This window comes from Homalodisca vitripennis, chromosome 3 (genome assembly GCF_021130785.1).
Source record: "Homalodisca vitripennis isolate AUS2020 chromosome 3, UT_GWSS_2.1, whole genome shotgun sequence".
Lineage (NCBI taxonomy): Eukaryota > Metazoa > Arthropoda > Insecta > Hemiptera > Cicadellidae > Homalodisca > Homalodisca vitripennis.
In genome coordinates, this window is record NC_060209.1 from 140,269,397 (window position 1) to 140,282,852 (window position 13,456).

General features: G+C 32.7%; 1 protein-coding gene across 1 annotated transcript; it reads right to left on the reverse strand.

The window, feature by feature from the left end:
* Positions 1-314: 314 nt before the first annotated feature.
* On the reverse strand, positions 315-7,965 carry LOC124357590 (endocuticle structural glycoprotein SgAbd-2-like). Its single transcript, XM_046809510.1, has 3 exons — positions 7,847-7,965; positions 3,165-3,304; positions 315-789 (listed from the first exon to the last, which is right to left on the reverse strand). The coding sequence occupies exons 1-3, from the start codon at positions 7,856-7,858 to the stop codon at positions 507-509; spliced, it is 435 nt and encodes a 144-aa protein (XP_046665466.1). The 5' UTR covers positions 7,859-7,965; the 3' UTR covers positions 315-506.
* Between the last annotated feature and the right edge of the window lie 5,491 nt (positions 7,966-13,456).

The following is a 13,456-nucleotide window of genomic DNA, read 5'->3' on the forward strand; positions in this document are numbered from 1 at the left end:
TATAACCATCTTGGAACTCTCAAGGTACTTAAATTAAATTTGTTTCATCAATTTTTTCATTTTTTTTATTCAAAGAAAATTTTAAAAATGATCGATTGATATTTATGTTGTATACTATATATAATGAGTTTAAATGTATTACTGACTTTTCTAAGTTTGTCAAAATATAACTACTTATATCTGTCATTTGTTTGTGATACAGGAATTTACACTGTTACATTTTATATTGTTTTAATTTTGGCTATCATCTTTGAATTAATAAATTGTTCGTTTTACTTAAATATAGAGGACAAAAGACGACAAAAACAACACAATATTATCAATATAAATTTATTTCAAAGTATAAAACTTATAAATAGCTAACAATAAAAATATCACTCTCAACTGGCTCCTGTTTAGAAGAAGCGGCATAAATTTACAAATAAAGAGTCCTTCTAGGAGCGCTCCTTTATTTTGAGTGCTCCTGAAGGAGTCCCGGTGATGTGGCGAAGGGAGGTTCGGCAGATTTACTTGCCCTGGAAGAAAGGCCTGGGTGGTCCTGGAGGGGCAGGTCCACCCTGGAGAGCTAGGGACTTGGCGATAGCCTCAGGGATGGGTGGGGGTGTAGGCAAATGGGCACCCTCTGCGTGGAATCCGGTCTCATCAGCGTACCAGGTGACAGTGATAGGGGTACCGTCGGGGGCTGTGTAAGAGTAGGTTCCTTGAGCCGTCTGTGCTTCGAGATCCTTCTGTCCAGGATTCTTCAGGAAACCATTCTCTTGAGCAGCGATACCATTGCCTGTCTCGTAGCTGAAACACGTTACTTACGGATGAGCATATTTTCACTGACGATTTAAAAAATTTAAAGAACTATCTGAATTTAATCACTTTTTAGATGGACATTACTGAGCACAAACCACAAAATGAAAAACCCATTTAATAAATGTATTACTATATGATAACTAATTAATTAGTTGACAAAGTATTTAACCTTTCTGGTTATAACACAAAGCTAATTTAACTTAATTGCAGACTACACAAAATTGCAGTAACATTTACATAGGAAGTAAATTTAATAAAATTATAAATATTTTGGAAAAGATTAAACTTGTAAATAAATTACAGAATACATTTTTATGAGCTATGATATTGTTTGGTACAAAGTTCATATGGTCATTGTAATACTCGACCTTTCTTGTCGGGAAATACATATACGGCATAGTATTTAGATTGGTTCCCTACAACCTAGTCTGGCCTTGGCAGGGTGATTCACTTCCAACAACGTACACCAGCTGCTATAACCGTCCCGTACCGTGAAGATGTTTAGCCTTCATCCATCACCATCGCGCTATTGGCACAGTTCTGTATATCATTAACCTTACAAGGTTTCGAGTCAAAGGTCTGGGACCTACTATTAATGGGATGTCTAGCAAAGATGATCCCCTTACACAACTGACCCGAGTGCCCTACCTTCTAGGGCAGCTGCACCCTTTCAAATTTAGGTTAAAGTCAAAGGTCTTGTTTTTCACACGACCAACGAGGAATATTAAGGCTAATCAGTTAGAAAATTTTAAGAAGAGTAACTTGTATTGAACTGAATTCCTTTGTCGGGAATTGATAGTTTAAATTCCTTCACTTACCTTATTTTGGAAGTACAGTCTTTCATAAATTTACTATCTTAATATGTATTGTAATATCTAAATTTACAAGATAGAGGTACTCTGTATTAAGTGTCATATAAAAAGCTTCGTTGAAGTTGCATAAAATTTCATATCTATAGCTACTTTACGTATCAAATATTCCATGGATAGACAATCAAACAGAAAAAGTCTGCCACCTTACTAAACGATCGGATTCAATGATGGTCAGCCCAATCCATCATGTACCATTGGCATCGACCATCACTGAACTCGTTGTTGCGTATATAGAAATAACACTTCATACAAAAGTCAATAAGTCAGATCGTTCTGGAGATATCGTTAGACAGACATACAGACATACAGAAATGAAAGTTATCTAATACTTGGAGCCGCAGTGCTTGCTAACGCTCAGCCAATCAATTTAAAGCGTTCACCAAACAACAAAATAAATTAGTACTTAATGACAGACGTTTATGTTCTTTAAATAATAATTGATTGTATACTTTATTGAATAATTATTCATTTATGAAGTATATTTTCATATTTCCTATAAGAATTTATTATCATTCTGTAAGGAAGCAAGTGCCAATTAGTTATTTTATATAGACATTGTGTTTTTTTTATATTTAGATTGATCATCAGTTCGTTAGAGTTAGATAATCATACGTTTTATCAGATACTAAAAGTTACATTGAAGTAACAACAAACAGTCTAGATGTTATCAGGTATCCAGGTAAAGTAATGTTCTTATGTAATGACATGCATGTCATTGCGTCAATCTACTCGTACATCTATGGAACGGTCCTTCATCGCTAAAACGATCAACCTGAAGGTGATATTAATAATAACGATTAGTTTGTATTACTATTGATTAAACTAATATTTCGATAACTTGCCATAAGGTTCCTGAAAAAGACAACATTTTAATCTACTAGCAAAATTTCTTTAGCAATACGTTGAAGATTAATTAAATTAAATAGAGGGAATGCTAAGACTAGACAGTGTAACATTAAAACCTACGCATAACAGCCACAACTTGCTATCCTGTTACAATTTTTCAGACAAGTTCTTGAAACAAGTTAGGTTTCAGGATAAAGGTCGTTTTATAAGTTAATAAACATTCACCTTATTATTCGGCGCATGTCTTTCACATAATGAAGATTGTTATATTTTGATGGAGTGAAAATGGACAAACCATCCATTTCTGAAAATTAACGATGAATATGGTTTAGTATGGATTTAGTTAGTAGAAGAGTAGAAGTTTAGGACATTGTAGTTATAAAACCTTGTTTTATCTTTATTTTGATTTATAATACCATAAGAATATATTTAAATTCAGAATTATAATCCTCCAAAACACACATACATTTTTAAAACAAATTTTCATGAATAAGTGTATATGTTTTATTTTATGCAAGTCATCGCAAGATTTTAATTTGACGTTTAAAAGAAAAGATGTTTGCTACTTGTTTCGTCCAATGTACACGTATATTTCTAATTTCAAATACGTCATGAAATGAATTGTACTAGCTGACAAGCGGATACCTGTATCTGTATGACCCGTCGTAGTTGTTCTCGTTGACGTAGCTGACGATAGGGATGAACTGGCCTGGAGCTATAGGTACTGGAGGTCCAAGCCTTCTCTGTGCAATGGTGCACCCGGCCAGCATCGACAGACATACCAACTGTGTGGCAACAAATTAATCATTATATTCTGGCAAGTCTCCATGACGCTTGAAGGAAAAATTACATCAATGACCAGTTAAAGTATAAATTGTGTTTAGAATATAAATTAAATTCAAATCCATTTTTATATTATAAGTATTTTCTGGTTTTAATGAATTTATTTTTATTAAAGTTATGATATAAAAATTATAAAACGATAACTCCATTCGTCGTCCCATCCTATCTAAACATTTTGTACGTAAAATGTACTTAAATATATCTTTATACTTAACTGTTATTCTTTTTTTCGTATTATCTCCTAAGGATTTAAATTTCATAATACTACATAGTGTTTTCTTAACAAGCTTAATCTTAACAAGAATACTAACGTTAAATTTTGACATTAAATTTATTGATGATAACTGATTAAATGAATGGAAATAGAAAATAAATGAACACGTGAAAATAATTTCTTATCAGTTATTTGTTCCATTATTCAACTGTTACCTTATTGTGAATAAATTTAAAATCGTACATGCATGGTAGGACTAAGCTTGCAATAAGTCTGTTATGTGTTATTCAAAATGTAAAGGATATTTTTCCGGACATTTTCCAGTTTTCACTGATACAAAAAGATTAGTAACACCTGATAAACTTTTTTACATGATGAAAAGAGTGTTATATATATATATATATGAACGATGGCATTTGCATGGCATCATTGATCTGTCATAGACATTTGCCCGGAACAAATTATGTTCCTTTCACAATTCTTCCATCGGCAAAACAAAGTTTAAAGATTTAAATGGTAATTTAATTTTGTGTTAAATTCTCCAAAATAAAGTTATTTTTCTCACTTCGTTGTTAAAATAGTGCTTTTTAACATATTTTAGATTAAATACTTTTAATTACCATAATTTTGTAATGTTATATGTAAATTTATATTAAAAATATATAAATGGAAAATTCTGTATAGGTTACATTTCATATTTTTCTTCATTTCTTCTTCTATTTTTTCATTCCATACACTATATATAAAGCTATATGTAATGCTTTGCTTACTTAAAGGATAGTTTTATATCAATTAATCACAATTCAGTTTTACATTAAAAAATCTTAAATGAAAGACTGATATCAAACCGTAGGAATGATGAAGTACTTTGTCAGTGGAGCCCTGTGAAATTGCACATTGTCCGCACTCAATGTGAACGTTTCGACTAATTTTATGCCCGCACCTGTTCACAGCATTATAATACGACCACTTGAGATTATTGCTCTACCACAAGTTACCACTCTGTCTCAGCAGTAAACACGACCATTCACGGCCTTGTTCACAGTGGTCCATAATTAACTTGCGACAGCAGCACATTGTGCGCTTGTGAACCGGACTTGATGAACGACTTCACCTCTTACTCCATCTGTCATTCGGAGGATTAGGCCATGTTGTAATCTTAATCCATTCATTTCAAGTCTCAGTCAGCAAAACCGAGAATCCCAAAACCGCACGTGGCTCTTCTTGCCTTCTTCTGTCATTAACTTGTGGCCTGACTTAGCAAGCTGGTTATAGCTGTGTTCATTTATTTACAAAATCATTAAAATTATGAAAAAACTACTGCGCCAGCTGTAGTCAAAAATTAAATTAAAAACCTATATATACATATCCATATAGTAAATGATATTTATGTATGTATCAGTCATATGTCCACACTTAACAAAGCATCAAATATTATACAAGAGTATAAATATCTTAAAGAAAATGTTCTGTCCGAATTGATCACGAAATAAAGATTTCATACGATATAATGAAAATTATCACCATATTGGAAAATTATTAAAAATCGGCTGGATATTTTTAAAAACCTCCAAAAAGGAGGAAGTTTTCCATTTTGGACTTTTCATCGGATTTTAGTTTATAAGACCAATGGGAGCACAGTTTTGAAAGTCCTAATTTAGACCTTATCTCTTATGTGGTTGGAATGATAAAAATTATCCAAGAATGAAAATGTTTTTAATAAAGTCTTATACCCAAAATTTCCATACGGATAGACGAATAGGAAAAATATACTTTATTACCTTATTTTAAATTTCAAATACTTATTATTAAATCTCTTCTAACTAAAATGGGAGACGGTAGCCTATATAAAATTTGTTTCAGATTTATAGTTTACAGGTGAATATAACTATTTCAATGGTAGAACACTTAAAAAATATCCCCTATAGCTGAACAAAGCAACACATTAGAATCAGATATTTGAAAACTCCTGGTGTCTACGTGACATCAGGAAATGTTATTTAACATTAGCACTGGGATGTTTTTAGCTGTGCGAAAGCTCTGTGTGAAAAGGCGCCGCGCCGCGCCCTACCAACATATCCAGGCCATCGCTGACTTCGTGTGTTGAAATGTTGGTCACCATGTGGGCCTTACCTTACCATGTGCGATTATTTTATCACCGAGAAGAATGCGACCATTCTCGACCATTTTTTTCTCGAGGAAGAATGTAGGAGTTCATCAATTAATAACAAAATATATAAGGATACGATTATAAAATATAGCAGCAAATTGCATCCAGAAAGCATTTTGTATTTCAGTTCGATTTTGCGCAAAGAATTTTGAGAACATTTTGACCCACTTATTTAATGTATGTACATTCATTTTTACCATAGGAAATATGGTAGTCAATACGACCTAACGTGCACTCTTGGAAGATGCCTTGCAGTAACTCTACAACACTTTTAAAGATTAGAACCCTTAAAAGTACTCTTATCAAAAGAGTAGAACCTTTGGAAAACATCGACAAAAATGGCACTCGCTCCATGTTTCGTTGATGCATCGATTACAAATGGAGAGCACAGTATGCGTAGAAACAATGAATGTTTCCAACAAATAATGTTAAGTTGTGAATCTGGAATGCGTTAAATTAATTTTTCGTGCTTGTATTGTCAAAGAAAATGAGATAATTTATTAATTTATTTTATTAAAACCTTTTATAAGTGAGGATTTTGCAAGATTCCGCATTACACATCCAGGAATCTTTAAATAATTATTTTCTAAGTATTGTGAAGGTACACTTACAATTAATTGTTTAATTTGTGCCGAGTAAACCTAATCACGAAGACAAAGCTGTTGTATTGTCACGAGAATAAGCACCTTACCCAATACTCAAGTTCACAATCTTAAAATCATCACCACAAATCACTGAAATTTTTTACCTCCAGTACTAATACTATAGGAATACCTTATGAATGTTCTACGATGAAATATAAAATGGACGTTTTGAAATGTTTTAGAAACACGAATATAGTACAAGGCAAATGTTTAAAAAAACATCACTTTCAATATAATCATAAAAGGTTTCTTAACATAGAATTATTACTATGAAACGTATTTTAGTTATAATTTAACCTATGCATAATACTAAAGACGTATATGACAAATGGATATCATATAACTTATAACTCGTATATATCATACTGTATTACTTGTTCTATACTTAAAGTAAGATTGTACATAATAATATAAATGTAAAGATCTTCTGAATACAACTATCGCTATACAGAGTCGACTTGAAAAAGGGAAAACCTCATACGTTAACCATCTAACACCCTTCAACTTTTATAATTTAAACAAAACATGTTGTGTTTGTTTTGCTAAATTTTTTTTGTCTTCATTCTTAAAACGTGATTAATGTTTGAACACTAACCCAATTGAATTTTATAAAAAAGAACTGTATTGTTCGAAAATCTTTGTAAACATTATAATGTAGTTAATAAAACTAACTTTCCATAATAAGTTATCAATTCATGCAAGAAACAACTTACTTATAAGGGTATTTTATTACATAAATTAAATGTAAACTAAACTAATTTCCTTAGACCTTTCTTTACAATTAAATTAAATCTGTTATAATGAAAAATATTATTAAAATAAATTAACTACAGAAATATATGGAAAGTTTCTCACAGGGACAAACTTTACTATACGTTATAACGAGTCAATTGTTTTTTTAAGCAGTTAAAGATGTTTCTCAAGCGACTAACCTTTGAGGTTAAAGTGTTTAAACATTTATAATTTATTCTTTTATAATAAAAAACACAAAGTATGACGTTTGATTTTATATTTCATATTTACAGTTAAATAACATTACTAGAATAGTTGTATGATAAATTCTAGCGTTAAATACATCGATTGACGTTTGAATATAAAAATAAACCATAACACTTGAATTCCATTCGAAAACATTTATGGCGAGTATGTATTCTTTGTTCTTTTAGAACAAAGAATTTTAATGTTAATGTTAATTTTGTTTAACATTAACGGGATTTATTAATAAATAAATGTTAATGTTATTGAATGCCTATTTTATTAAGTTATCTTAACTCATATGTCGGTTGTTATTTATTGCTTATTGTTAATATATCTCTTGGTAACAAACTTATGTATATGTATTAAGTTATTGTAAAAAGATTTTTCATAAATACGGTATATGTAGATTTTAAAATTATTAACTCTTAAAAATATTTTTATGATGACTACTGTCCTGTGTCAGTAACACTACACTCACCAGCTTCATCATGTCTATGAGGTATCCTCTGCGGCACACAGAACACTACTGATAAGCCTTGTGTCCTGCCCCCTATTTATATCATACATTTATGTTTCCAAAGTCGGGTGGAATTAAAGGAAGATGGCCACCACCCACTGCCCCCCACCTGACCTTTCTTTCTCTCTCTCTTTCTTTCTCCCTCCCCGCAGGTCCTTTCTCCTCTACTCAGAGGACCTTCGAACCCGCCTGTCACGATGGACGTACACAGATGAGAACTGTAACATCTCTATAACAGCAACTAGTAAAGATGGACTTTACGACTCGTGTCTGTACTCAGTTTCAGCATATTTGGAAAAGAAGGTATTCAGTAATATTATATAAATGTGTATAGTAAATCTGTATGTATTTCCTGTTTGTGATTATATTCTTTTTTAAGTCCTCTATCCTTCCTTCCATAAACGTACAAAATGTTTTCACCAGAGGCAAATAACTTAAAGTGAAATTTAAATCCCATTTCTTCTCATTTAAGGCCTATCCATTACCTCATTTTTTAATATAAATGAAAATTTGATCGATGAATTTGGGAAGAGGGTTCAATTTGATTAAACGATGAAAGTACAGAATTCTTCCAAATTTTACACCTATTTTATGCTTAAAATCAATATTGTTTATTGTATTTTTCTCATATACCATTAATACAGCTGTTTTAATGTAGTTAAAACACACCCAGCAGTCTCACATGTCATTTGGAAGACATTTCTGGCACATAATTTGTCATTTTATACTATAACTTACCAATTCTGTTTTTTTTTTTTTTTTTTTTTTTTTTTTTATTATTATTGTTTTATATAACACATATTTTAACAGATTCTGTTGACTTTTGTTGATTGAAATACACCATTCGGAATTTGTATTGAGTCTCCTTGTGAATCAACCATGAGGAAAAACCATTAATGATCCCATTTGTCTTTAGTGCCAAATATGGACTCACTAATGAAACATTTAATGGATTCAAACCCTTCTCAGAATAATGTCAAGGTTTTCCTGTACTCTCAGGTGTGTTTAAAAATAACTTTTTGATAGTAATATCGAGGACGTAACAGGCAAAAAGATCCTTGTAAAATGTATGTTCCAAAATGTACAAGTCTTCCACAGCCCTTTGAAGCTATTATTAGTTAAGTGTTTTTGTAGGTTTTATATACTTTTATTTTGATTTTACAATTTTGTGGTCTTTATTAAATTTACATACATAAGATAGATTTTCTATTATTTCAGAATTTCGTAGATGAATAGCAAATTAATTCAAACAATATATGGCATGTTTCTATTTCTATTTCCTTAACTGTATTTACTTTGAAACATAACATTTTGTATTTTTGTTCTTATATGAGGCAGTATTTTTTTAATTCACATATGTGATTACGTAATGTCAGCTCATGACAGTTAAACTAATAAATGACATTATGACATACAATTCCATTTTACATTACTACTAAAACGAACGTTGTGAATGCATGAAAAATTGCCACTTGGTGTATAGTGGATAGTTTTTGGTTGAGCGTTATCAAAGCCTTTAACTCTAGAAGCCGAAAAATCATTGCGTGAATACGAAATCTGTTACGCGACACGTGTGCGTCATATTGCTAATCTATGTATTATAAGCAACGGTTACATAGAAACCAACTTTGGTTTACAGTGCCACTGGTACTTGTGACAAATCAGGCACTTCCGGTTGAGGCAGATAATTAAACCAAAATTAGGGACAATACGTCTTATCTTTGATTATTTTCTCTCATCCAATATAGATTTATTCCTTTACATTGACCCATAGGTACATGAAAACTATATAATTATTACTCCTTCTAAAATAAAATCTTTGATTTAGTTAATTAATGATAACGTATGAAATATCTTATTACCACAAACGAAAGTGGCATATATAATTAATCAGCAAGTTCTGAACTGTAAAAATGTATCCAGTGACACACCTACTATTAAACTTATTATCAACTGTGAAGTTGTTATTTTTTAAATAAAACTTTTATTAATTAATTAATTTCATTCCTCCAGCCGCTACATTGATATAATCGGCATACAAAATCGGTTTGATATTTTTAACAATCACAGAGGGGTTGGTTGGTAATACATTATTTTATGGAGTTCCTCCATAAACTTGTTTGAAATGAGACAGTAATAATTAATTAATTAACAATACTTAGTTGGTAAAAATATTTACATATTTGAAAAACGTATTTTTAATCTCACATTTGCTGTACCTGGCCATCTTGTCATTAGGCCCACTTTTAAATAAAGGCAAGGCAACAAACGTACTCGATTCCATGCATCCTCCTAGTGGTCATCTTATTATCAGATACGATAGTTGTCAGACATTCTTATTCACACTGTAGTATGTTTCTATAACAATGCCTGTTTTATTATATTATAAGAAATGGATCAGTTATTTTTCAAATTGGAGAGTTTATAATAAATCAAATGCTTTAATAAATGATTCCAACTAGAGGTATAAAGCGGAGAGGGATTTAAAAATGTTCTCTCTCGTATGAAATGAGTATGTATTTCTTTCTGACTATTGAAATTGTCTTGCGTTTTCGTATTTAAACACTACGAAAAATAATAATGTCGCAATGTACATTTTAAAAGGGGATCTTCAATATGTCGTAAAAATTATTTTATTATTATTTTGCATCACTTTTTCACTTAAACTTATTTTAGAAAGCAACGCTATAGATACCATAACGCAATACTGATTGCATAAATTATACAAGCAACATACTGTTTTGCAAACAATCATTGAAGAACACTGAAACAAAAAAATGAGGATATTTAAAGACAAAAAAGTTGTTCCGATTGAGCCTGAGTTGACTTCTGGAGCACTTTAATTGCAATACCTATTACAAATAATTGACAAATACTACAAACAAACCCTTGTATTGTGTCAGTTGTAGCCACAAGATCAAATCATTGTTTTCATATCAAAATCGTACCCTTGAGCCGACCATAAAAGACTAATTTTCTACGTGTTCTTCCAACCGCACGGTTTATACTTCTCTCACGGTAGAAACTCCATTCACGACGTAAGGATCAATGGCACACATATCGCTGTCTCTCTTACAGACCATATCGGTCTACCGGTATCTTTCATGAGTATCGAACCACGTCTCCTGTAGAACAGTCCAACAACTTCATCAGTATCATGTACACAATCATGAATTGCAGTCTCCTGAGCCTATCAATTGCCCTGTAAATAACTGTTTCCATCCTGTCTTGGATATGTGTGTTTGGTGGATGTAAGTTCGTGTTAGAACTAAGTGGAAATAACTAATAATAATGTTATTGCTACATAATCAAGAACAATACTACAGCTGATTTTTTTTTATTTTCTGTTCTAAGAAGAAATATAAAAAGTTTAATTATTTAAAATAGAATGTATTTAATAGAAATTTAAAAAGTCTTTGTATATGGTACATTTGCTTATTACTCACAACAGAAACATTTAGCGCATTTTAAGGTATTGGCTAATAATTAATGAATTAAGAACGCAAAATGTTTTGAAAGTATTGTTTACACTCATATCACAAACCACACACAAAGGCTTCAATAATATCGGTTTCTCTGAGAGCAAGGGTCCACTCAAACACTCACAGAATTCTCTCTGCTTCTCCTTTCGCCTTTGAGCAACATAGGATCTTTGGTGTGGAATTCCCTTTACTACTAGAAATCGTAACTTAAGATAGTATACCATTTCGGACATTGGAGCGTAAATAAGAAATTCATCATCATTTCCGCAGCTGGCAATTTATATTCACTTCGTGCCTTGACCGCTATAACGTATAGGTGTATATGACTGGCTATTGGAAAAGCAAATAAAACCATAACCTATTTGTTGCGTCGCAGTCTTCGACTAGCTGCTCAATGGAAACTCTTAGTCCCTGTCTCCACCTGGCTTCGGGTTTCACTAGATCAAACAGTGGAATTTGTACAGAGAAAATTATTTGTATTTCATTTCATTTATTTATTTCCACGGCAATCGCCACTTTTACAATACCATTACATACATGTACATGAAATAATCAATAAACTATAAAATACAACAACAATATCGAACAATTTAAATGCAAAGACTATAATATATAACAAAGTACTACTAAAAAAAGGCGAGTAAAAACAGAAAAAAAGGTATAGTTGAAACAGAATTATAGAGTGCCATATACTAATTTGATGATTTCTTCTCGAAAATCTAGCAGGGCAGGTGGCGAAGAAGTCAACAAGATGTCCCATCTCATTTCCGCTGCGTAGAAGTCGAGGTATCGTACTCTGTTGTTGGTAGGTCGTTGAGTAGTACAGTCTTGCAAAGGTGTCTCGCAGTCTCGTATGCCCAGGAACATGGAAGTAGATTTTGTTGAGTAGTTGCGGGCAATCAATGCTTCCGATGATGAATCTTGTGGAGAAAGATAAGATCATGTATCTTTCTACGAGCCTCAAGAGGAGCAAGGCCATGCTGTAGTTGATAACCAGCAATTGGAACATTCATGTAGTGGTGGCCATCTCTGAACCCAGGCTGTTCTGACAAGACGATGCTGAACTCTTTCAAGTTGTGTTTTGAGTCCTTCTTGGGGAAGGTGACCAGATGGAAGAGTTGTATTCCAGTAGAGGACGAACAAGTGCTTTGTAGAGGATCAGCAGGGCGTCTACTGAAAGATTACGAGAGTAGAGCGGAAGATAAATCCAAGAGTTGAGTTTGCTCTATTACAGATGTATTGGATGTGCTCAGCAGGGTGGAAGAGTTGGTGTTGTGATGACGCAAGGTCCTTTATTTTATCTACTCGATGAAGAACGGTGTTGTAAAGAGAGTAGTTGAAGAGACAGGGTGTAAAAGATCTTGAAAAGGTCATCACAGCGCATTTAGATATATTAAGGTCCATAGCGTTCATAAGGCACCATTTTTCGATATGGAAAAGTGCTGATTGAAGCAGTTGGTGATCAGTAAAAGAGTTTATTTACTATGAAAATCTTTGCATCATCAGCAAATAGTAGCAGCTCAACTCCAAGGCAGTGGTCGATATCATTTATAAAGAGGTTAAAGAGATGAGGCCCGAGGAGAGATCCCTGGGGAACCCCTGATAGAGCACTTAATGACCGAGAAATAGCGCCTCCACATCTAACCTTGAGTGTACGATCTCTGAGATAGGAATGAAGGAACGTCAAAAGAGAGTTTGAGAATCCCATGGCATCAAGTTTAGCCATAAGGTGCTTGTGGCTCACTCTGTCAAATTGCCTTTAGAGAAGTCTAAGAATATGCAGTCAACCTGATTTCTGTTTGAGAATGCAGATGTTATGTAGTGGTGGAATAAGGCAAGATTAGTGGTTGTAGATTTACCACTCATAAAACCGTGTTGTTCAGGGAATAATTGTGTGTTTCAGCTCAAACTTCAGGCCATCCATTATGAGAGATTCAAATACTTTTGAGAGAGAAGAGAGGATAACTATGGGCCTATAGTTCTTGGCTTCTGTGCGGTCACCGGATTTAAATATAGGTGCAATAAAACCGGGCTTTAAGCAGGAGGGAAATATGCCAGAAGAGAAGAAGCAATTCCAAAAGATGGAGAT

Bases quoted from the DNA above. Each gene is read 5' to 3' on its own strand.
- LOC124357590 (XM_046809510.1), bottom strand. The intron at 790-3,164 runs GTATCCGCTTGT...AACGTGTTTCAG, and splicing joins GACGGGTCATACAGATACAG to CTACGAGACAGGCAATGGTA.